Source organism: Drosophila mauritiana, chromosome 2R (assembly GCF_004382145.1).
Source record: "Drosophila mauritiana strain mau12 chromosome 2R, ASM438214v1, whole genome shotgun sequence".
In the NCBI taxonomy this organism is placed as follows: Eukaryota; Metazoa; Arthropoda; class Insecta; order Diptera; family Drosophilidae; genus Drosophila; species Drosophila mauritiana.
The window spans coordinates 14,006,665-14,033,056 of record NC_046668.1 but is presented as its reverse complement, the minus strand read 5'-3'; the positions used below and the strand labels follow the sequence as shown (position 1 = coordinate 14,033,056).

The window sequence follows — 26,392 nt, the reverse complement described above, 5'->3', positions numbered from 1 at the left end:
AAATGCATTTTGCTTCTTGGCCAGTGCCCATCTACCATATTCCGTCTACCAGCGCCTGGGGTTGCGTCTAATTCGATTAAAATGTTGTAAATTATTGCACTCGCAACGCAGTCACAGCCATGCCACTTGGATGTGTGGGTATAGGTCTTGGCCATATTATATAATGCTTTATTGAATTTGCAATTCGAAGTGTGCAGAGTGTGGGGCGATGAGGGGGGTAGGGCCAAATGGAAAATGTGTTTTCAATGAACGTTTTTGTGCGTTCGCCCATAAATCTCTGCCGTTGGCCAGGCCAAAGGACATCCATAACACACATGCTCCTTGAGGAGAATGCATGGCGAAATGGAATTGCAATTCCCTGGCATTGGCAGCCGAAGATCGGAGAAACGGAATGGAACGGGCAACCGTCTACGTCCAATTGCCAAATAAATGCGTATGGTCGTAACTTAAAAATCAATTTGAACCCATCGCAGCAACGGCCAGCATACATAATGCATCCATTCATTTAGTCATTTACGCACTCGAAGTGTGACAGGAACGACGATTTCGGGTACACGAACGCACATGGGGAATAACAAAATTGTTCTGAGCCCGGCAATCAAATGTGGTAATTTCATTTATTGTTTATTTGCATGAATCAAACGAGGCAATCGGCTTTGCGGCCGGGCGGAAGTAAAGATGGAGCATCTGCCGCAGGCGAGTAACCAAAATGAACTAAATAAATTATTCGTGTCCCTGCTGCAGCCAGTCATAAACAGAAGAAGTCGAACGGGTCGGAGTCAAATTGATATTAATGATTGTTTGCTCAGGCATCCACAGGCATCCTTGGGGCAATGGCTTACCTGACTCCTGAATCCAGAAATATTCTCCGCCGGACGAACGAAGTCTTATCTGCAAATATCAGATTGATGGACAAACGGAAATTAGTGGAATATTCAGTGATTACAGGCATCTCATTGAGCGGACAGCTGCTTTTGTTGCGGTCATCCATCGAAAAGTCAATCAACTTAATTACAAATAAATAAATATTTTAATTAAAAATCAATCAGAAGCGCGGGGGCCGAGAGTGGAAGTTAAAATTCAATTAAGTGCGACAAAGGGTATTTTGGTTTTCTTTTTTTTTTTTTTTTTGCGAACCATAGGTGCGAATAATACGCATACGCAGCGTTCGACGCGTTGTGATTATTCATGTTTCATTGAGCAATTTTCAAGGAAAATATTGCATGCATAAATCATTGCATTGTTTTTAGAAACTTGCACCTGGCCGCAGTCGCAGGAAAATGCGAGCACGTGAGCTGGCGCGTATAGCATAATTGTATGCGTGCACAATATTTATTATTTATCGCCTCGGCCAGGACGCGAACGTCCTTTGTCGCCACTGTCCTTGTCCGCAGCTCGTTGTCCTCGCCGCTGTGGGCGATAATGGGAGCAAGTAACTTTTAATTTTAATTTAAAATGCAGTTTGCCGTCGCATGTGTGCGTGTGTGCACACCACCCAGAGCACAGCCCTCCCACTTGTCTGTGTTTATTCACGAAATGAGTTTTAAATTAATGCGATTTTGTTATTTATGAGCGGGTGCCACGCGGCGTATACGCAATGTTAACTTAAAGCTGCCTATTGACTTGGCCATTGCGTTTGAACCAGATTCGGCCCATTTTACCAACTCTGTCTGGCCACACACACAAACAAACAATTGAACTAATTTCCCAGCAGGCCTTTCGAGGCATTCGCATCGAATTCGGATCTACATTGCAAACAAATCAATTGCTGGCCGCAAACAGGAAATCAGCAAATGCCATGAGCGAGAGCGAGCTAGATGCAACTATAGAGTGGCAGAAAGAGATGGCGAAACGGGGGCAGAAAGAGACAGCAGGTACGCACACAGAGCCATCGCAAATTGCATTGCATTTCATTTTCTGTCTGAGTTTAAACTCATTAAATATGCAATAAATATCCAAGCTGCAAAGTGGAAATGAATACATTCGCTGCCTTGACACTGTCCTATCCAAAATTTGCACCTCTCTTTCCCTCTCCATCTCCATCTCTCTCTCTCTGTAGGTCCTCATTTGAAATTCTAATTGTTTTGCGAATTCATCAATGAAGCGAAGCCCCGCTCTTTGGTCTCCATTTCATTTCTCATCTCGCCCCTTTCGATTACATTTCCATTGGATTTCCGCAATTGATTTAAATGTATTACGTAAGCTTTCGGTTCGAACTCTTTGTTTGCCAATTGATAATAAATTGTAGCTGTCAGTAATTTTAATACCGTGTGTCTATCACACGGCCACGCCCCCTGACACAGCGCCTTTGATGGATGTATGAGTCCTATGAAAAAAAAAATCTTTTGGTTTGGTGTAAAAAATCGGTTGAACATGTGATGTGATTATACAAAAAGTAAATTTTATGGTAAAGGAGGTTTTTTAGGAAGTATTAAGCAGAACACCATGAAAACAAAGAAGAACTTCTTGGAACAACTATGTAAAGAAACAGAATTTTAAATGAAGTGTAAAATTTTCCGAACTTTGAATTGATTTGTGTGCAGCAATCTTATCCTTGACTTTCAATTCCAACATCTATGCTGATTGATAGCTGCAGCTCAGTCTGGCAATGCAAATTGGGAGCAGCGGCATAATTGAGGTTGCCGCTAGGCCAAGTTTCGCTCCGCGTCATCCCACGCACTTCCGGTGCCGAAAGGCCAAGTGTTTGAGTGCGGCACGCAACTCGTGGCATGTGGCATGCGGCAGGCAGTGGGGCGTGGCCAGCAGGATGACAGGCCTCGAACGCCTCGAGCGGCACAAACTGAAACGGGAGTCAAGCGCTTCAGTGCAGCTGGTGCCCCATAAATCCGCCACGCCTCCTTCGGGGCACAGGACATTTCCGCTTCCGGTGGCCGAGACAAAACGCTTTCAGAGTCAACATTTAGCCGGCCATTTGATACAATCAATTCTGCTGGCCCGGCGCAACGAAAATAAACCAAATTGAACGGATGGGCGCCGCTCGCCCTCTGCGGAATCTCTTATGTATAATCGTTCACAAGCGATGCGATGGGCACAAGGAAAATTCGGAGGAAAAACACACAGCACAATCCTGAAGCTGTTGGCTTTTGGGGCCTTTTTGGCCATGGGCGCGGTGGCCAAATTATATGGCACTTTAATTTGCGTGTGCCCAGCTTGGGGCGTGTTTAATGATGCGTAAGGGAGAAAAATCCACAGTCAACTCTGGGGTAACCCAGAGAAACTCGGCAGTCAGGGCCACCGAATGCCTGGAGACACGTGCTGGCGAAGGGAAATTAATGAAGCCGCCGGTTTACAGGAGCTTGCACTAATTAAAACTGACTTGGCCCAAAATGCAAAGCCAAATAATGCGCTTAGTCGTGTTGCCGAGCAATGGGGAAAACTGTCGCCAGCAAGCGGCGCCGCCTTGGATTCTTTTGCCATTAAAATAAAGAAATTAAGAAGAACTAGAACCCCTCTCAGCTTTATGCAATTATGATAATAACAATGAGGCGTGGAGCAACGCCTCTTTGTCTGCCGGATTGTTGCTAAAGTTTGCGAGTGCATAATTTCGAAAAAGAGCCTTGGAATCCGGGATCTGGAATCTGCAGTTTGCTTTGGCTTTAGCTGGTTTGGCTGTCTTCACTGGCTTTGCTGGTCTGGCTGAGCCTCACACATAATGAAATAATTGCAGCGACAGCCAGGCCATTCGCAAATTCGCAGGAGCCGGGCAAAAGATTGCCAACAATTTTAATATGGCCGAGCAGAAAAGTTTTCTCCATGCACCGCCGACATAATTTAATAAGCAGTCTGTGCCACCGACTGCTGCTGCAGTTTTCGTTTGCCATTCCATTCCTTTCAATTTATGTGGCATGCGGAATATTCAATTTTCACACACAGCCACACTCAGTTGCACACACATTCCTCGGCGCCGAGAAGCCAAAAAAACTTCTTTTCGAGCACATTCTTTTGGGCGGCTTAACTTAATTGCCGAGAGCTGCAGACCATAAACTTCAGCTTATTGGCAGCCGGATAAACTTGGCTTGTAATTGAGCCCCGAAAAACGCCCGGGGGCAAACAGATAAAAGCGGCCCTCTTGAGTCGGCCATTTGCAGCTAATAAATTGTGGATGCGATAGAAGGAACACCCTCTACATATGCATTACATGTGTAATTTGTAACGAAATTAGAAGTTTGCCTTCTGCGGCAAAAAACGTTAGGAAAAAGAAAAAAATAACGATGGGGATTGCAGTGTCGGGGAAATGAACTGAAACTACTGCACACACGCGCATATTCTGAGCCTCTTCACTTGGCAAGACGGATGGCAAAGTTGAGTCTCTGGCCAGATTAACTTGTAGCCGAGCAAACATGGCCATCCTCCGCCCACTCCTACTCCGAATGCAGTTGAAGAAATTGAAAAACTTTTCACTCGTTCTCCGAGATACGTAATGCTCTGCATTCTCATCCGTCAGTCGGGCTGGGAAAATTGTTGAAAAGGAGATGGAAAATGAGAAAAAAAAAAGAACGAAGAAGTAATGCCAGTCAAGGAACAACTACTGCATCTACGCCCCTGGCCACGCCCACTGCTGCACTGGCAACATGTGTTGCTCAACGCCTCTGCTTGTACAACGGTTCGTATACGTTATGTGCCGGGCGATGTACGTTTGGGTGCTGAAATTACACAACTTGACTGCTATAAAATTCAAATTAACTCCTCGCTCAGCCAAGGCTGCTTTTTTGCCTTTCCAGTGTGCGAGTTAGCTTTATGCGCCACTCGGGGGGTGAAAGGTCAGTGGGTTGGCAGGGGGGATTCACTGTAATATGAAAAACGAAAACAAATCTTAATTAAAAATTATTGTTGACACTTGGCGCATCGCGTCCTCTGCACTTTTTCCCTTTCAAAGCCATTTCACTCGCATATCCTTTTTATGTCTGCAGCTACAGTTGCTGGCAACATCTTAGTTAGATTAAGGGGTTAAAAAATATATTTTCGAGGAAATATATACATAAGTCTTAGAAAAGAACCTTCAAAAAGGTTTAAGTCAAACTAAATTATTTACTATTTCCGTTAAGCACTAAGCTAATGAGCTACTTTATAAATAGCATGCTTCTATTTTTGCGCCCGCAGCTGTTTGTGGCTGCGTAATCCAGATGAGTGGGCGGCAAACGAGGCGGCGAAGCAATTAAAAAACCAGGCAGCGCCTTCAACAAGTGTTCAAACGCTACAACCACGCACACCCACAACCCACACACTACCACATTAGCCATTGAATAAATACGCAGAAATGCGGAAAATGAGGAGGAAAGGTCGGAGAGGCCGGGCCTAATGTTCCCCCATGGTTTTTATGGCGTCCCAGAGGCTGTGCGAATTGCCGAAGCCGGGCCCAGGTAAATATTTTATGGCATGCATAAGGTAAGTGACTCGAATTCCGTCATAATTCGCAGGACAGCTCCCCAGAGGACAAGGCCAGCCGAAAATAGCTTGAGTGATGGGTATGCGTAATTCGTAACTCGTAATTCGATTGGCGAGCCACAAAGAACTTAAAGTCAATTAAAGCTCTAAGTCGAAAATGGTGGCCATTTTGAATTTGAAGTCAACTCTATCCACCACCCTTAACCCTTCAGCGCCCCCACTGGATTCCCTCTGGTGGGGCAACTCAAAAGTTTTGTTGCAGCAAAAGTTTTGTTTAACTTTGTTACGCTTCTATTTTTTATGTGATATTAAGAACGCGTTTAACCCCATGCCCTCGCAACGTTTTCCGAACAGCACAGAACTTTTGGGGCACACTCACACACACACATATATGGCATCATGGTATGGTTTTAAATATGTGTGTGTGTGTGTGTGTATGAATGTAGGACGCTCTGTCGCATGCAAATAAACATTCAATATACAAGGAACAAGCAAGTTTGGCTTGTCTTTGTCTTTGTAAATGTCCTTGTTTTCAATTGGTTTTTATCACTGCATTTTGATTTTCTTCCTCAATGAGTTGCTCAATTGTTTGCCATGTAGCAAGCAGTCAACTTGCAACTACGAACTTGCAACTCGAGGAGCAAGTTTACTTTTATTGCATTGTCGTGCGGTTGCAAGTCGCCGAAAGTATGCTTTTAATTTTCCTGCTTGCATGTACGTAAGCGAGATACTCAAGGGTTAACGGTGTGGGGGGGAACTGGAAGCAGTCGAAAAAGTTAAGCCATTTCGAGTGGCGTGGAAAACTTGCAGCTGATTAAGCTCTAAATTATGTGTCACCTAAGGATGCGTTCGCAGGTGAGATCAATTCTCGGCCTGACTTCCCAAACAAAACTCATTAAAAGCCAGCGCGAAAATGGCGTGCAGGTGAGACCATTAGATTTTGCAATTAAAAGCTGCCCAGGATCTGAAAACACGTATCACATAATTAGTCTCAGCATAACTCAGAAACAACAGCAAAAAATCCGTGGCAACTGCGTGATAAAAGTTTTAGTGCGAATTGTTTGCCGTTTAAGAGCAACTAATTAAAATGAATTGCTATGTAAAAATGGCGAAGCATGCTAATAAAATATTTAACCACTGCCGTGGGCAACTAGCTGATCTACGCTGTGTCCGCTAATCTGCAAATGAGGTTGAAATAATAATTTTAATAATTCAAGCCGAAGAGAGAGGCCAACTGGAGGAGAGCTATTTGCATAAATTTGCATAAATATATATATGTACAAGCGCATTTCTACGCAGGACCTTCGCCGGTGGGAAAATTTAATATTTTTCCGCTTTATTGGCTTCCAAGTGCATGACTTTGGTTTGCTTTCGCATGGCCTGGCCTAAGCTGCAAAACTTTTCCACGGGCGCTTTTCCGAGCGCTTTTCCGCCGCCAGCCTATGGCCATAACTGTGTGTGTGTGTGTGTATAGCTAGCTATGTAGTAGCGACCTTCGCTGGTGTGAGAAAACGTGCACCTTGCCAACTTGCGAGTGGCACGAAAATAAAGAAAAAATAGGACAGGCACAAGGCAAAAGCAAAAGCAAAAAATAAGAGGGGGTGAGGAGGTTATGCAGTTCTCGGGTGCGCCTTAAGCCCAAATTGAAAACTCTCGATATGGAATTATTTACATAATGCCAGCCAGGCGCATCGAGTCAAATGGAGCCCGGCTCATCCCAGCAGGATCCCCGGGAGTCCCAAAAAATGTTTTGCATCCAGCAGACAGCTCGCGTTGTTGATTCGCCGAGCGTGCTCGTATTTTACATAACAATTGCTGCCACACGCCTCATCCTCCGCCTTCTGCCCCTTGTTGCAAGCCCCTCTGGAGATTGGAACACAATTGATTTAAATGTTTGCGCACATGTTCCGAGCAGAAGAAAAAGCAAGCGAAAAAATAGCCGAAATTTCGCCAGGACCCCCAAAAAGGACGACTGCGACGTAATAATATGCAAAATGCCAACGGAGGCGACGATGCGGATGTGCGGATATTCGAATGCGGATGCCAATGCGGCTGCGGGGCTGCGGATGCAGATGCAGATGCAATTGTCGCAACATGTCGCCGCTGACTGTTGCAGCTGCAGATGCAGCAGTAGCAATTGCAACTGCACCACCACCACCGCCAATTGTATGGGCACGGCGTCAACAACATTTTTCCAACTCAATTACCCGGCCAGTCGCGACGTGTGCGGCATTTGAAAAAAGCCAAGTCTCAGGCGGCAAAAGTTGCCAAGGATATTGAATTGAGGGGCGGCAGTCGAGTAGTTTCAACATCTGAGGCTTAAAGACACCCAAACTTGTGCAGCTCGAACTTTGCTATGTCGCATTATTACACAATTGAATTGTTGCAAAATGCATTTCGTTCAAATAACTTTTCAAAATTCAAGCTCTGAATCATGTTATGTTTTAAACTTAAGCATTTTTAAGCTTACAATATATACAATTTTATATCTTTAATATATAAGGATATAAAATGAATGAAATACAGCATGTCTTTCTTATCTATGATCGTTGCAATATATTCAGGGAGGGGTATAATTTAAACAGTATCTTCAAGTTGCTGCACTATGTTGCCACATCGCCGAATCTCGGCTGATATTTACCTGCCACAAACAGCATACAAACAACACCTTGCTCTAATAAATAAACAGAGTCCCCCCAAGTCAACCGACTCCCGCAACTCGCAGCTCGCAACACCCACTGGCTAATCACTCATATAAATAAAGCTCCCAACAAAGGCGCACCTGCAACTGCCAGAACGGCTTGCAACGTTGTTTGCTGCAAGGACGACAGCGAGGATATTTGCACAGGCTCCCAGGAAACCAGGTTAACCCTTCACGCTGCCGTTTGGCATATGTAAATTATGACAGTGCCAAGTCAGGCACTTAACTCGAATCCGTCTGTGCGATATGTGTGCGCCTGTCCGTGTGCACGGATGTCAGTCAGTCAGGCCGGAATATTTGTGCTCAGGCCTCGCATCAACATCAACAACATCAGGAGCAGAGCATCCGCATCAGCATCAGCATGAGCATGAGCATCGCTAGGATGCAGGAGCGGGAGCAGGAGCAGATGCATCCTCGCCTGCTGATTACAAAAGTCAACTGGGTGAGCAGCCAACCCCAACTCGCTCCTGTGGCAACCGCACGTTGCAAGTGTTTGCTGGCTGCACTCGAGTGAGCAAATACTTTATTAACACAGTTTTTTGGCCAACGAGCATGCAGAGAGGAAAATATGTCGTAAATTTTAAGTGGCCAGGCCGAAAAAAAATATTTGTACTCGTTGAATACTTAAAAAAATCTATTTAATGGGAAAGTTTTTGGTGTACGGTATTATCTTGAAAATTTCAACAAATGGCTAATGCTTACAATGTTTAAATTCCTTATGTAATCCCCTTTTCTCCTAGTGACTGAAATCTAATGAGCAGCCAGCATTTGGTTTTCCACTGCTCGAGTGTTCTTTGCTGTAGTTATAAGCCCAAACTTAAACACTTTGCCGTTTTCTCTAGAAGATTGGGGGAAATTCTAATTGAAACAGAAGGAGCCAATGATGGTATTAGGGAACATGAGACGAGCTCGAGCAGATTGCGATGGAAAGAGTAAACGGTATGAGGGCTCTTGGCTGGAGTGTCCTTTGAGGAAATCCCCAGTACTCGTTCCCTTTCGATCTTGTGTCAGCTGCAGCCGCTTCTGTTTGCTTTCGTCCTTTACCCTTCCTCCTTCCTCCTTCCTCCTGGAATGTTGTCAAATTTTTTGATTGCCATTCTTGTTTGCATGTGGGCCACGCCCACGCCGCCCCCTTCTTTGGCGGAGTTCGTGTCATTTTGCGAGCGAATTGTTTGGCGTCGCTGGCAGTTAATAGCGTAGTATATCGCCTGACTCCATATCGGATGTCTATCTATATATCAATCCCATCCGTCTATCCAACCATCCATCCATCCGTCTATCCATTTGCCCTACTCCACCCCATTTGTCCGGGTCATGTTGATTTCTGACATAATATTGACAGCTAAACAAATCCAATTATGCCCCACTCCGCTTTAATCTCTGTGTATCGTTTCGTTTCGTATCGTTTCGTATCGTATCCTTGGCACTGCTCAGCGGAGCGCTTTAAACGTCCGCCTTTCCAGGGCATTAACTGCTGACCAGAAGGACCTCCGCTTCGCTCCGCACACCACTCCACTTCACTCCTTTGGCGGAGGTGTGCAATTGAATTATTGCACTCAATGCACAAATACCAACACCCTCGGCAGAAGCCATAAATATGAAATTTTCAGCACAACGCAGGAAGGCATCCTGCCAGGCGATGCAGCGCCTAAAAGCGTGCAGCACCATTTTGGCCAGCAGCCTCATTCGCCCCATCTCTTTCACTTGGCCCCCATTCCGCCCTTTCTTTAATCCATCTGCATCCATCTCTTTCTTTTAGCCGCTGGCCATCTCTCTCGCTCGGTTGCTACCATTTTACGGTTTATTTTTGGGCATTGAATGCAAATATTGGCATAAATTTCGGGCATTTGCGGTCACAGCAGCAGCAGCAGAAAGAGACAGGTAGCGGGCAGGCGAAAGAGACAGAGACACAACCAAAAACATACACACATGTGTGGCCCAGCATTGTTTGTCCGTTTGACTGACTGACTGTCGGAATTCTCTCGGATTTTTGGTTATGGATTTGACTTTGCCCAGCGCCAGTGTTTGTGTTTTGTGGCTGCAGCTTTGCTCAGTTGAGTGGAGGCGCTTCAGTTGAAATCAATTGGCTCTTTGCAACATTCTGCACCCGGCCACCTCCATTCTGTGGTCGTATCTGTGCTGCGGCAACAAATTTAATAACATCTACATGGAAATAACCTGCTGGCAAGGGCTGTACACATGGAAAAATAACAAAAAATATTGAACATTTGAAAAAGTTTGAAATGAAAATAGAACTCGGGATAAATATAATTTGCCTCAAGCGCATAAATATTTCAGCATATTTAACAAATGGTTGGTTTTAGAAACGAATAATATTTGCTTTCCAAATGAAAGCTGCCATTTTTAAATATTTATTTTAAAAATATATATGACGATTCATTCGCTAGCACTTATTGCAATTTTTGCTTAGTCCAGAAGTGATGCAGGGAATATATATCAAGCTGGCTGAACTGAATGCATAAGTTGTCACTCCGACACCGCATTAATATGGCTTTTTCTCCGCTCCGGAGCTAGTGAGTTTACCGACTTTGGCTTGTCACTCGCATATGTTTGAGTGCGGCTCGGCTGGCGAGCTTTAACTACTTGGATGTCCTGTCTGGGCGATGGGGAATGGGAAATGCAGGATGTGGGATGGGAGGTGGGGATATATCAAGTCCAAGTCCCAGGCCGAATCATCCTCCTGCCTCCCGCCGCCTTATCCACACATGCGTGTGATTTATGTGCTTGTTTTTGGCTGCCTGCTGCCGGACATTTATCACAAGGCGAGGACAAAACAAGCAAAACAATGGAGCACACACAACAGAGAATACAGGACAACGGCGGCAAGGACACGGGACTTGGGAAGATTTTTCAGTTAAATTTACTTAGGCTCCTCGGTGGGTTTATTTAGTCGATGTTTAAATTCCACTCGGGAGCCTTCCAAATTCGATTCGTTTCGATTCCATTCGATTTCGGTTCAAAGTTCAATTAAGCGCACATTTGCGGGCTGATTTCGATGTTCTCGTTAAGCCCTTCGAATGCCATTTGGGACAAACGTATAAATTTGAAAACAAACATACTTACACACACAGACAAACCACCATTTGGCCCCTCGAAGTTTGTCTATCTGCGGGCCACCCGAATCAATAAATTAAACGCCCTCGATATCCTTTAGCCTTTAAAGTTGGCCTCGCCAAAAACTTTTCGACCACCGACTGTTTTGCCTATTTCGTTGGAATTCTTTTTTTTTTTTTGTGCCGTAAATTGTTGACGGAAATTGGCAAAAACATCAGAAAACTTTCGGCTGCCTAAAACTATGCTAATTTCCGACGTTCTCCATTGTCTAAGGTTCGTTTTTGGACGCCCCGAATTGGAAATTATAATTCCTGCCACAAGCAGCGGGGAACTTCTAACACAAATCTTGTGGCTTGTGGAATGGATTTTGGTTGGCCACGTTAAGAACTTGCTTAAATATAGCACACTTTGTATTTAAATTCGTTTCTTTATAAAGAGAAGAGCAGATAACTTGCAATAGTTTACGACTTTTTACAATATCACTACATAACTGCACACAATTTCCCATTTCCCCCGACATAATAAGAAGGAAAAACTTTTGCCCAACCACAATTCATCTTCATCTTTTGGATATTTAATTGCCTCTCGACAATAATAAATCTCTATTATAAATAACGCTTCAACGTTCGTGTCTATTATACAGGGAATTATATCCTTCTGCTTATTATCCTGCAGCAGCTGATGTTGTTGTGGTAACTCGACTACTTACAGCCCTTTGAGTCCGTAAAGTGTGGCATAAATTGCAAACTCAATTCGCGGACTTTGGCCTTGAACACATTTTAATTAGCTATCACGTCCGTGCCATGCCAACAGCTTAACAGCCACCTGCTTTCCCAGCATTTTCCGCTTTCCCCGCATTCGGCAGATGAAGGGCTTGGCCCCGCCCATCGCACTTCTGCCGGTTACGGGCCCTTTTCTCACTGGTTTTTGCCACTCTGTTGCCATGTTCTCCGCTTCCAGTTAACAGGCTCAAAGAGCGCTACAGATTTGTTCGTTTCATTTCGTTTGCTTTCTACCATGCCGTCATTTATAGAAAAGCTACTTAGGCACGACTTTCAGCCAGCTCGTGGGAATCGAAAAAAAAACGAGAAATATTGGAAGTAAGAGGTCCTGGAAGGACGACAACAATGCAAAGCAGGATGAAAGGCAGTCCGACTGATGTTTAGTTGCAAAACAATTAAGCTGAAAGCAAAGCTGTGTATTGAAGTGTGGCTGTGAAAGGAAGTGGTCCGAAAAACAGATATATATATTATATATACATTGTACATCGTTGTATATATGTAGATATATACAAGAAAGCCGACTATTGACAAATGCCGAGAGACGGAGCTGAGCAGAGCAGACCAGAACTGGATTTGATGGGAATAGGGCGCACACACTGATGGATGAAGATGCTCTGACATTAGCATTAATAGAGCGACATTAATTCTGCGGCCAGGATGGCAGCTTTAAGAGCCCGAATGGCAATTATCCGGAACAGGAACCTCTATTAATTTTGCAGGCCCATCCTGCGCCATGCGCCCCTCCGCTCCTTGGCTATCCACTTCATGCCTTTAAAATGCATGCGAGTATAAACCCATTAAGGAGACGTACGGGATGGCTTCCTGCTCGTGAGGAGTCCACTTGACAGGCGCACCTGGCTTTCGAGAGAGAGAGGGGAGGGGGCGAACAGGCGAACAAATGTTTGCATATGTCGGCCCCACCTTGCATAAATAATTAATTTAAAGCATCCTTTTAGGCGCCTTCCCGTAAAACTGTAGACAAAACTGCTTAAATATGCATAATTACCTGAAGCGTCCGACTCGAGTTGCGCCAAGATCCCGGAGTCAAGTTGGTTCAGACCGGAGGATCCAGCTGGCAGGAGTCGGGCCATCCACTCCGGAAGTGCCTGGGTTCCCAAGAAGTCCTTTCATGTGTTTGCGAGTGTGTGTGAGCTGTGCTCCTGCAATGAGAGAAAGGGCCACAAATTAGTTGTAGGCTGGCTTATATTCATGAGCGGAATTTACACAATTGTTGCATACTTTCGGGCCATTTGCAAATGTTAAATTAATAGCCCCAGCCATGTGCAACTGGAACTGGAGTGCCTGTGTCCCAATAAAAATCAGTTTAATATGCTGCTAATTCCCTTTAAGAACTGGGGACAGCACGCAACATTGTCATGAGAGCCCCCTGCCCCCTGCCCCCTGCCACGTCTGAGTCTCAGTCCCCCAAGCCATTCAAATTCGCATTCCCATAAATATAATTACAATAATAAAGGAAATATTTACAACAATTGTAAATACCTCGACTCGAGTCGAGTCGAGTCGACAACTCGACACGCACGGCCTCAAATTAATAAAGTCCAATTGGTGCCATTCCAGTGCCATTCCGACCCTGCCTGCCACTTCCTCCGAATGTCCTGATTGCCGTGGCTTCCTGATGAGCGTGTGAGCCCGTAAAGACTTCCTGCCTCTGGGCCAGGCCTCTGTGCGTGAGTGGGCCAAATGGGAGTTGGAGGAGGAGGTGGAGACTGGCAGGGTGAGGACGATAAGTCCTGGGATCTCCTAAACTGTGACACTCGCCGCCATTTCATCTGTTACTTTTTATGGCGTCCTTCCACCCAAAGCACTTTGTGCATAATTGCACTGTCCTATGGTAAATCTGAGTTGGGATTATTGAAAAGCGGGGACACAGCGGAAAAAGGCAATCAAATCGAATGTCCTGTCAATTGCTGACATTCCGTTTTCCCTTAAGTAAGGAAACCGATTTAAGCAGCAATGTAAGACTGGCGTATTGATATGCTAGTAAAAAACTCATGCATATTTTACTCAAGAACAATGGAAATAATTTGATTTAAATGAACATTTTCTCTAAGTGAACAAACAGTGTCCAATTGGGTAGCCGCCTCGCACTCTTTATAGCAGTAATATCGTGATTAAACCGGCCACACGCCACAATGTCATCAAATAAAATGTAGTTAAGAGGTTAAGTCCACTTGACAGCAGTTCGCTTGGCTTTACCGCCCCTCGGGGGGGCGTGGCGTTTCAGTGGACAATGCCAGCAGAGATCCAGCTGGAAATTTATGATTAAACCAGAGCCAAGCCGAAAATCTGAGAGTTGGCCAAAGGTAAACCTCTCTGGCCTCTGGTTATATGCTAAAGAGATCAGTGCCTGCGAACAGTGGGGCAACAATGGACGACGTTTACCGCAGGCCAAAGTGCCACACTTAAGTGAATTACAAAGGCAGTTGGGTGGAGGGCGGACGAAGGGTGGCAGGGCGGTGACTGGGGAGGAGTAGACCAGTCAACGCGTTGACAGCCACAACAAGCGGCTTAATCGCATTAGTGCGGCAGTAAGAGGAGAAGGACTCCTGGCTGGAGCAATGGGAACTGGCAACTGGGAAAGCAAAGGGACCTAGGCAAGTGCGAGCTGTGAAAACTGATTGTGTGGCGCCTCCAGCTGTGGAGGAGAACCAATCCTCCGCTCCCGCTCTCGCAACCACTGCCATTTCCATTCCGGCTGAGCAGCGGCATTGTGAGCGTCACTATTTATACAAAGAGGGAAATGGGCGGCTACAGTTACCAGGATTTGGATCTGGAACAGGAGCTGCAGCACTGGCCGGGGCAATCGTCGGGACACAAAGTTCAGAGGCGGCACTGGGCTGGCAGGAAATAAAAAATTCGTATTTATATTACACAAAAATGTTTTTTCCCAGGAGTCAGTAGGAGAGATGTTGTAGCTCGAGCTCGAGCTACGAACACGAACCCGTGTGCCTCACCCCAAAAAAAGCAATTAATCTACGACACAAGGCAAGGACATGGAGGCCAAAAAAAGGAGCAAAGGACGAGGCCTAGTCGCTGGGCCAGAAGGGCAAAGGCAAAAAGTGCTTATTCCTGCTTCCTGCCAGCAAATCCAATAACTTATCTTGATTTTATGGTTATTTCAACAAAGGCCGGAAGTTGTAGGTGCAGCCACGTCGAGGGACCGACGACGCAGGACGAGGGTCCAAGGACGAGGACGAGGGCGTGGGCGAGGCCGACAACGAGGACGAACAATTGGCGAAAAGTTCTGTGGCGTCCAGTTTTGCATTTTGCACTTGACATGTCATTGTGTGCCAAAAGCGAAAGGCACCGGAATGGGAACGGGATGGGGCGAGGATCTGGCTGGTTGGCGAAAAGGACTCTGGCTGCGACTTGTGTCTGCCATCTTGTTTATGCGACCGTGTGCAACTGCAATTGACATATGGCTTCTTTTCATTTCGGCTCTGTGAGTTGTAAATTTGAAATGAATTATTTTATTAGAGCTAGCGACGACCTCATACATCTGCTTGAATTCCCACAGCAGGTGATGGGCGATTATTGACTTTGTGGTTCGGCCACGCCCCCACGACCCCACGCCCCCCACACACACACATACACACGCACATATTTATACAGCTGACATCCATAAGATTAATTGTGCGAATCGAGGTACGTATCCTGCTGCCTGTGACATTTATGAGCCGCATAAATCTTGGCTCCGACCAGCATATTTAAATGCAACATAATTCGCCCTCCACTAATTGATTGGACAGTCCACTGGCACTTAAAGGGTCCAGTTGGCTGCGAAAAGCCGGCCCAGATTAGTCGGGGATTAGCCTGCGGATGAGTCAACAAGTCCCGCAGCAGGCACCACGAACCCTGTAAGCTGTTTCAATTAATATTTAAATTCCCCATCTCTGCGCGTCGCGAGTTAATAATCAAATTATTTTTTATGCAACCCGCCAAGTACAGCGTCAATAACAAGTTGAGATTGAAAAGCGTGAGGAATTTTCCGGGGGATGGTTGCCAAAAATGTGGGCTCCGATGAAGGAACAGCTGCCAGCAGCAGAAAATTCCGGAACAGATAGAAAGCCGCTTGATAAAGCTTTTTGTTACAAGTCAAGTTTTCGTGGATGGGGGATGATAAGCGCAAAAGTTTTTTTCGCTCGGCCATTACATATTCATTAAATTGGAACCCGGAGAAAACGGCGAGAGTGAGAGTGCAGAGCTGTGCTGAGTTGAGCTCAGGGCGAAGCCATTTCATCTAATTGGTAATGGGACAAATATACCCTCGACCCTGCCCGCAAATGGATTTGGTATTTGCGTGGCAAATAATTGAAACAAGCTCAAAACTCGTTTCGCTGCCGAGAAAACTGTAGCGGCCGAATGACGCAATTTGGACTGTGATGCCTCGCATCTGCGAACTCTGAACACATCGGCAACAATATGCTCCACTGATGTCATTTGGCTCACAAAATAATCGCAGTTGATGTTGCTGCGCATTGCAACTGCATAAATTGCAGCGGCCCACCGCTAATGGCCAATATTTTCTAATTAAATGCAATTAATGGTCTTTCGTGGTTTTTTAGCAACATAATAAAATCCAATAAAGAGCAAACATGGCTTAAAGCCAGCCAATAACCGCAGAGTGCGGGGACCCGCATATATATATATATAAATCATACGCCATGTTGTCACAGATGTTTTGCCAGCGATTATATTTTTTTTTTTCACTTAGGGTTTACTCTTTAAAAGGAAGGAAAACGCCAGTCGATCACAAATTATGACCAGGCAATCGCGCAAATATTATGAAAATATCAAAAACCAATTGCAAAAAGTCAATTTAATGCCATGGAAACGCAAACAACGGACGCAGGATATAGCATAAATATAAAATGTAAGCGAAAATAATTGTCCACCGATGGAGAGTGATTTAAATGCGTGTTGACGAAATCACAGAGGCTAATTTTTTAACCAAACAGTATTGAAATGCATACAATAATACAATGGCATATTTATTTGTACACAATCGAGTTGCACACTCATAGGTTCATCTGTGTGTGTGGCCAACGGAAACTGATCACAAAATGGCCGCAATTAAACAATCAGCACGACAATTACAATTGTCGACACGATGCAGGCGTAGGAAGTGGCTATCGCTGACAATGTTGTTAGTTGGCATTAATTTATTGTATATTGTATTCAGCCGGCGTGGCAATTAACTTTTCAATAAACTGCATTACTATGTGGAATGCCAAGCTCTGCGGATTTATGGCGCAAGTTTTGGCGCGCTGAAAAATCATGGCCTACACTCGTTCATCTTTATCTGCAGCTAAATGTTTGCTCGGAAGCGGAAGGAGCTGCTATGCTACGCTACGTATGATTGATATGTTAATGCAGCACGTATACGCCGCGTGTGCCGTCATCCCTGCTCCTTTGCTCCTGCGCTCCGCGCCATCATTTGCATATAGACATAATATGCAAATATCTGCCGCAATCTCACGATGTGTGTGCAGAACGCTGGCGCTGGTGGGAGTGGATGATGGCAGCTGGATGAGCCAGAAAAGTATCTGGCAAGTTGTGAATATGCTGCAGATGTTGACAAAATGTGTGTAAGCATAAATTTATGCATGTGCCACATTGGATAAACATTTGCCACACCCAACCAACGCTTTTCTTTATCCAAGTGAAACGGCTTTGAATTGGCTTATTAGACGGCAGTCCTTTAACAAAACCGACTGCAGGTGGGCCAGAACCTGGCAATCCGTTGCTCTGACGCTGACACATCCTCTGGATTGCAGTGACATGCGGAATGCCGTTGACAATGTTGCACGTTTTTTAGCCGCTTCTTGCCGGGATTTTCACCAACCAAACGCCCCTGCCTCCCGCCGTCCGCCGCCTTTTGTCTGGCCGATTTGCGCCTGATTTGTTGGCCCGCCAGTCCATTGGCTTGGCTTTCCGGCTCGGGTCTCTTTGGGTCAGAACTCATGGACAAATAAAAAGCCGCCACACAAAAGCCAGCCACCGAATGTGGGAGTGAGCTTTGCTTTCATGTCAGCCGGCATATGTCCTTTGTATTAGTAGTGCTGTTTTTTTCCCCAGTTGCTGGTCCTTTTTTTTCAGCCTAAGCTGATTTGGTTTGGCACTGCTTTTTTTTCGCTACAAATGGGCGTATGAGTGATATTACTGGGTTTTTTCCTGAGCGCCCTTTTGTTGGCAACAATTGATTGATTGATTGAACGTTTTGATAAGCGCTGTCAGTGGTTTAGACCTGGTCGTTGCTTTGCCAAAGAACTCTGGCCGATAAGCCGGTTGCAGTGGGTCAGCCAGCAGCCAGCAGCGAGGGGAAATGTAAATTGAAAAATGGGAGGAGCCAGTCGGCCAGACAGGACACTCGAAGAGAGCACACTCGAAGCCAGTCGGAGCTCTCGAGAACTTCCGTCAAGACAAAGACGAACTGCAGCCTCCGCTCGCACTCGAAACGGATTTCCTTGTTATGCACACCAGCTACGTCCAAATAACAATGTGGCATCCTGGCGCACCAGGATATTCTTGGCACGGACTTCAATGCGGAGTCGCCTCGCAATTAGCACGCATCAATAGGCACGCTCCTGCACTCTAGCACAAAGCGACTCAAATGGCTAAGGCGAATGCTAATCAAGTGGAGAAGAAAAGTCATCTACCTTGGGGAGCTGCACTCGGGAAAAATCTGTGATGGAAGCAATCAGGAAAAGGAGGAAAACCCGACACGAACAACTTTGTTAGTCCTTACTAAAAATGTTAGAATAGGTATGGCAGAATTTATGTATCCAATCGGCAACCATAAAAGCAGTTTTGAATACAGACTTTTCTAGTTTACTGCAAACATAAGTTCTCAGTCATGTTAATTATACATTTTCTTTCTGATCACAGCCCTTATTTTCTTTAAGTGCCCACCCCGCCCCAGCCCACTTTCACACATGCCAAGTGCCATAGATCATAGTCAGTTCCAGCTGAGGACCAAAAAAAAAAAAAACACAGGAGAAAGAAATTGAGTACACGCCACTACAAACGGCGGCACTACAAACGAGAATGTCCTGAGTGTGTGCTTGTGGCAGCCACCGCAGGTGGCACAGCAGGTTGGTGGTTTCTGGCCGAAAGTTTCGCCACAATTAATGTGAATGGTGAATATGTTTAATTGTCGACAGGCATGCCATAACCAAAAGGAGCAAGGACGAGCTCGTCGGAAAAAAAGAACCCAACGACATGCAAATTTCCTTGGGATAAGATTAAAGTTTTCTCGCCTCCCCGAGGAGGACAAAGTGCCTTGTAGAGCATAGCAAATTGCTAGTTTGCCCAACTTTGCTTTCTTTTCGCTGTCAGCTCCGGCTATTTCACGCTCAAAAGCGTGGAAATTAAGCTGGGGACACAGCGGAGAGTGTTAAAATGCCCGAATAATTACGGGCAATTTAAGGATTCGCCGGTTAAGCTGCTGCCTTTAAGCGCCTTGGCCGGAGTTAGGTTTAATTTACAATCAATTATGGCGGATACTCCTCGCATTGTTAACCTGTCCGACACATTTAAATGCAATTTAATGCAATTTATGGCCCGCCCTGGCCAGCGGACTCCCAATCCAGAGAATTGGCATGCGGCATGCTTTATTATTATGCTCGAGCATATGCAGAACCTTGTTGCAGCGCCGCAGCGAACAACGACTCTTATTAAAAGCGGAAACAATGCGCACTTCCGCTTCAATTGTGCGTGCGAGTGCGTATGTGTGCGTGTGCGTGTGCGTGTGGCTTTGCATATGCGAGTGGCAGTGTGCATGTATTTCAGAATTTCAGGATTTCAGGCTTTCAGGACTGTTCCTGTTCGAGCACGCAATGCGAAAGTGGGCGGTGCTCTGCCTTATTATTCATGCTGCTCCTGTTGTTGCGGCTGATAAAACTTAACAATTTATAGCGCCCGCCTGCCGGCCCCCCTTCACAGAAGGGGCGTGGCCACTCGCAGTACAAAACACTTGAATGCACTCAAATAACGAGGCCCATAAATAAACAAGCGTTCAATTAATAGGGTCAGTCCACGTTGCGTATACTCAACGCAGACCCCTTGTGCAGAGGGTTAACGTCCCACTACGAGTAGTAGTGCAAGAACTTTTGCTTGCTAAGCGGAAACTTAATACGGCAAGAAACTCAGCCACTTACCTCGACTTCCATTTCCATTCGTTTGGATTAAGATTTCCATCTTGCCAAGCACGACCCCAAAGACATCTGGAAGAAATAAAGGAGAAGAACACACAGAAAATATTAGAGTAAGCTCTTTTCCTTGGCTCCCTGGCAGAAATCAACATAAAATTCACATTTGTCACCCAAGTTTTAAAGCAGCGCGCAGATATATCAATCTGCAGTCACACGAGGCGACTGCCAGCCACGCCCACTTGTAAGACACAGCCAAATGGGTGTAGCACTTTCGGCATTTTGTGTTGTGATTTATTTTAAATTGCGTTTAGTTCTGCTCGATTTTTCTCTGCTGGCTGGCTGGGTCAGAAGTGACTGCCGAATGTCTTCCTAAGCTTATTTGCCCGTTTTTAATGTCAATTTAAAGACATCCAAGTGACAGCAAGTCTGAACTGAACGCAACTCAACCTGAATCTGAACCGAACACCCAAGCAATCGGATGCTGGACCGTGGGTAACAAAATATGCTGTCATCACGATTATCCTTAACGTCGTATGGCTGCCAATGGCAGTTGTTTCCTTTTCCGTTATAACCCTGACCAAAACACACAACCGAGCACACATGTGATTCCATACCGGATGTGTAAGAATTTGTAAAACGACCCAGAAGCGAGATGGAGGACAGAGGGACATAGGACACAGGACGGAGGACATGGGACCCGTTTGAAAAACGCACCAAGGACTCGCTCTTCGATAAAAGCCAAAAAAGCAGAAGGCAAAAGGCAGCAGGACACAATCATCTCGGCTGGGAAAGTGCGTTAGCTACCGAGTGAAAAGGGGTGTCCTTCGTTCGCCTGACTAGTCAGGATGGCAAAGAAAAAGAAAAAAATTGGGGGAAGAACGATAGAGAGTCTCTTTGTTGTCTGCTAATTTGGTTTCGGCATTTTTTGCCGTTTGCAGATGTCTCGAACTTCTCTGTTTTTTCTTGGCTTGCATAATTTTTCTTTATTTTTTCGCCGACTGCAAATTGAAATTTAAAATTTATGCAAATTTTCTCAGCCGTTGCTGTCAAGTCAAAAGGGTTGCTTCTGCTTCGTTTTTTCGGCGAAACTTCAATTTGATTTCAGTTTTGATGGTGTTGGTAATTGTGCCAAAATGGGACCAGCGAAAAATAAATAAAAAGGAAGGAGAGAGTGGTGAAAAACACAATGGGAAAACTCTGGTAAATTAATCGAAATTAAGTCCGAACATTTTTATGGCATACTTGAGGGCGACGCCGCGCCTAGGGAAAAATGGGAAAATCGGATGAAAAGCGGGTAGGCCGGGGACTTTATCTAAAATCTCCTGGCATGCCAACGCCATTACAGACTGAGTTTCGGCTCGCTTAATCACTGTCCAGCACGCAGTCCCTTTGCTTTTCCCCCGAATTTTCCCGCACTTTTCCTACTCATTTCGGTCACATATGAGCTGCTGCTGCTGCTGCTGCTGGCTATGTTGTCGGCCACATCGTCATCGCCGGCGCGCGTGCAATTAATTAAAAACAAACAAATTTGAAAATGCACGACAGGCTCAGCGGGTAAAAGGGTACAGAACCCAATTTCTCTCCTTCTCTCTCAAGAGAGAGAGTGGCAGAGTTCGCAGATTCGGCAGAGGAAGCCAAACTGTCAATGAACAATGCCAGCCAGCAGGACACTGGGCTCTGGACACACTGGACACACTGGACACACTGGACACCCAGGACACTGGACTGCGGACACTGGACAGTCGCCTGGCAGGCGACAAAGTTGCTGCCCTAAGCGTTTTTTAATGCACAGCGCAGATTTCCTGCAGCTGCCCTGCCCTGCGCCCCATTTTCCTCTCTGGGGCCCTTTGGTAATTTCGTTTTATTATTTTGCAGTTTTCTGTTGCCAGCTCCGCTCCACTTTGTAAATATTAAATTATGAGAGAAGAACGGGCACAGCAGCAGCAAAAAAAATAGTGAAAAAAAAAAAGAAGAAACGAATCAACGAACTTCTGAAATTTCCCAAATGGAAACAGGAGCACGAACACGAAAACGGGTCCGGGCACAAAAACAGATAACAGTTACGCTTACGGCCGTAATAACTGCAGTCTGCCGTACGGAGCACCGCACTCCGGCCAACGTCTGCAGTTGGCAGTTATGACACCAGGTGAGTGCCCATCCCACCGACATTTCGTGGCTCGGAAAAGGGAGTTACTTTCGGGGTATTACCAAAGTACTAAGAAGTTTGCGGGCTTCGTTAACTGGATAAAGTATATAAATTATTGAAATACGCGTAAGTGTGGAGAAAGGCTTGGCCTGGATACTTAAGTTTAACTTAGAAACTTGGTATTTAAATTGCAATTTTTTAAATAATATGTTTAGAGCTTGTGGTAGATCGACTAAAGGATTTCAAACTATTTCGTATGATCCCAAAATCCAACCTTTTTGCTGACTAACCCATCAGACTTTAATATTTTGTAACTCGACACCAGTGCTTATAACCCTCAATTTGAAGTACCCAAACCAGAACTGGATGTGCCTAGATTACCCAAAAACTCGATTTACTTTATTAAATCTGTGCCTTTCTCTGCAGTTCTGTTTGTTTTCTGACTTCACGGCCGCTTAGGCACCGAAAATCCTCATCGCAACGCTGCGTAACCATAATGTGTGTATGCCAACTGCTTCTGCGGATCCTTTTCGCAGCTCTCGTCCTGCTGCTCCTGCACCGTTCAACAATTACATGACGCCTTGCCCTGCAACCAGCGCCATATGCAGCAAATGGCCCTAGTGCCGGAGAATGGGCTTGAATTCATACATGGATATGCCAATGATGGTCATCGTGCTAACTGCTTTAAGTGCAGACAGAGAAGGATAGGCCAACGGAACGAAAGAGAGAACGACGGGCACTTCAGTGAAAAATTGAAATTGAAAAAACGACAAAAGTTTGCGGCCGCATCCGGAGCAGAGTCCTCATCTTCCTGCCCGCCTGCTTCCTGCCTTCCGTTCCAAAAATCTACAGACCATCCCATCATCATTCGCATTCGTGTCCTGTGAGCCTGCTGCTGTCGTTTGTCGCATGCAATAAGTGCTAGTTGAGTGGCGGCACTTGAAACCAGAGCCACACATTCAATTGGCCGTCTCTGGAACCCTTTCCCTGGCCTAGCCTGGCCTGGCCTGGTCTGGTCTGTCCTGGTTTCATTCCTACTATGTCCTGCCGACTGCCCTTGCCAACTGACTCCATGTGTTTTCCAGCGGCGCTTCGGATTTCACTTTTGGCCCTGGGTGTCGTTGCTGGCGACCTGACGCCGCCATTTCCGCCAACCAGCACGGAAGTGGCAGTCGTGCCCGTGCCTCCGCCGCTGCCCGCGGACTGCTCTCCTACTCTCAGCCCCTTGACGATCCTGCGGATTTGCTGCCGCGGCCATTGCATACGAAATGTGTTGCATACATTTGCGGGTAGTGGTGGTGGCTCGAGGAAAAAACCCGAAATACACAGGAAAAAAAAACAGCAGCAGCAATCAAAATGGAAATAAACGCGAGTGGAAAACGAGACGGCCAGAATGAAAATTCCCATAATAATAGCCGTGCCGAAGGAGTGCAGGAGAACGGCAGGACATCAGGCGCTTAGAGGACGTAGCTTTTCCATTTTTATTCTTAAAGGTTTTGTCCAGCCGGCTCAAAGCCGCCGCTTTCTATGCATACAAAAAGGTAGCATGTGTGCAGAAGCGAGAGGACCCAAAAAGCTGGTAATGTCCTTCAGCAGTGGCAGCCATTTGCCAGTTTGTGGTTTCCGTTTCGCGTTCTTTCGTCGTGCAATTTTAGTTTTAGTTGAGTTTTTAGTGGCGTCCACAACTCGGCCATTTAAGCACATTTGTCGTCTCATTGTCCTGCCAACCGCCAGCACCACCAACCCCCCTCATCCAACCGCCGCTGACAGTGTGCTAATTAGAAGTCCTTGTTGCTTGTGGCCACAACAAAACAGACGTCGTCTACAGGACACCACTACGTAGGGCAGTACAGCGCCGGAATGGCACATAAAACCGAGGGCAGGGAAAACAATGAAAACTACTTTCAGGCCAAAGTCAGAGCGGGCCTTCGTTTTTCGGCCATAAACTGCATGGATGTCCTGGCCACTTGAATATCCTGGCACGTTTTGCGTGGCCTGCACATTTTTATTGTGCAGCTCCTTGCGATGTGTGACTTTAATTTCGAGCTGTGGGCTAAGGTACTCCTCCCTCCCATGGAAAGCCCGAAAAACCGCAGGAGAGAAATGCTCAGCCAAAAATATAAATAATTGCTTTGCTTGCTCAACTGTGAGAGAATGTGGCCAGGATATGGGTGGAGGATACTGGCTGGTTGCCTGGTTGGTTGGTTGGTTGGGGCTGGCTGACTGCCTGGCATTGTCTTCCAGTGCAACGCACATTAGTTCTCGTCTCAGTCGACAAGCCCCCATATAAATACGTATATATACGTATATATATACAAATATACATAGAGTATGTACGACTCTGAGTTTAAGGGGGCTTAGGGTCTCGGACCACATGACTTCATTTTTCCCCGGGCCGGAGAGCATTTATAAAATAAAATTTGTTTATTATGAAAATGCAGCGATGCGAGATAAGCAAGTGCCAGTTGCGAGCCACAACAAAGTTGGCCACTTGACTGGCCAGCTATACAGCTAGCCAGCCATTCACCATTTTGCCCCCCACTTTTACCAACTTTTCCCAGCCATTTTCCCTTCCTTATCCTTGTTAATTGCTGCGGTTTCCGACTGCTGCCTTGCCGTCGTGCCAACAAAAATAAATGAATATTTTTGCGCCAGCTTAGACATGAGTGCAGAATAAATTGTTTGGCATCTTCTGCTAGCTGAATTACGCTGCACTTGTATCTGCAACTTGTATCTTTTGTTGGCAAATCATGTGCCGGCCAAGACTTGGCTGACTAATGGCCAGGGCATAAATAAGCCACCCCTCTTTTGATAACCCAATGAAGTTTTATGACCGGAAACGGAAATGCGAGCTTAGCCATCGGCAAGAGTAACTAACGGAGCACAAAGCACTTTTGATGGCCGCATAAAAAAGCTAAGCGACAGCACAAACATTAATGAGCCCACTCCGTAGAGGTGGTAACAAATCGATTATATCCAATATTGGCCAACTCCTTGAGAGACCGGCTTTTATCTCAGTTCTGATTGTGATTCTGCGTCGCGCCTGCTACTGTGCATAATTTATGCTGGCCATAACTCAGAGCTGTGACGGCGAATGGTTAAAAATGTCTTCCAACTGCAACCATAATTCCTGCAACTCGACGGCAATAAATCACAAAATTTCCTTCTTCAATCTGCTTTGGAATCTGTGGCCCTGTTCGCCAAAGGATGGAAATGCATTGGCATTGCATGGAAAAGTGGCAGCCACTTACACACACACACGCGCGACATTTACGTGTGACAGACGCCGGGGAAATGGGGAATTTCCCAGCCCTTTTCCCGCCCATCTCCCCCTTCCATTGCTGCTGTTAATTTCATTCATTATTTATGGTTTACCTCAAAAACGCATCAGTGCTGCTGCATCGAAGGGCAGATGGCAGTTGTAACCGGCAATCCAGCAACGTGCAACCTGCCACCTGCAACGCGCAGCCCCTTGGCCAAACCCATTCCCCCAAAATGTACACTTTTAATTAACAAACGCACGAAAATGCTATTTTGCATGAGGCGTGTTCAACTGGGAGGACTGTCAGGGGGAGTGCCATAAGGGTGGGGTAAAAGCTCGTTATTTGGGGTAGAAGTCAAACAGATATTGCATGTGTGAGCCCTAATGCAAATGGGCACACTAGAAAACAATAGAAGGGAAACGAGGAATAAATAGAATACGAAAGTATAATGGCTTCGATTAAATAACTGTGTAATAAAATGGGTTAATGGTTACTTAAGTAACTATAAAAATAGTAAAGAACATAATGTCGAGCAGCAAAAAAAGAGACAAATGAGTAAACAGAAGTATACATTTTAGTGGTAGAAAATATGCCACAATAATATAGTACTTATTTTTTATAGTCAAAAGTAAACCACTTTTTTTGGAAAATAAGAACTTAAATATTCAAAAATCGAATATGTGTTTGTGCTTAGATTTTCCAAAATATATATTTTTCACCTACAAGCCTGATATCTCCCCCACTGCGAGTAATCATCGCTGCATGCTGCATTCCGCTATTTCTTTGCGGTGAGTGCATTGTTGTGACACCCCCTCGATGCAATTAAGAGCTGGCATTAATCAACA

General features: G+C 45.6%; 1 protein-coding gene across 1 annotated transcript in view; it reads right to left on the bottom strand.

Moving 5' to 3' along the window:
* Window positions 1-603: 603 nt before the first annotated feature.
* LOC117137850 overlaps window positions 604-26,392 on the bottom strand; it is a 36,763-nt gene continuing 10,974 nt past the window's right edge. Inside the window, 4 exon segments of the mRNA XM_033299558.1 lie at window positions 604-891; window positions 12,971-13,124; window positions 20,145-20,188; window positions 20,190-20,210. Coding sequence (XP_033155449.1) covers window positions 13,009-13,124; window positions 20,145-20,188; window positions 20,190-20,210 — 181 coding nt within the window. The 3' untranslated portion in view covers window positions 604-891; window positions 12,971-13,008.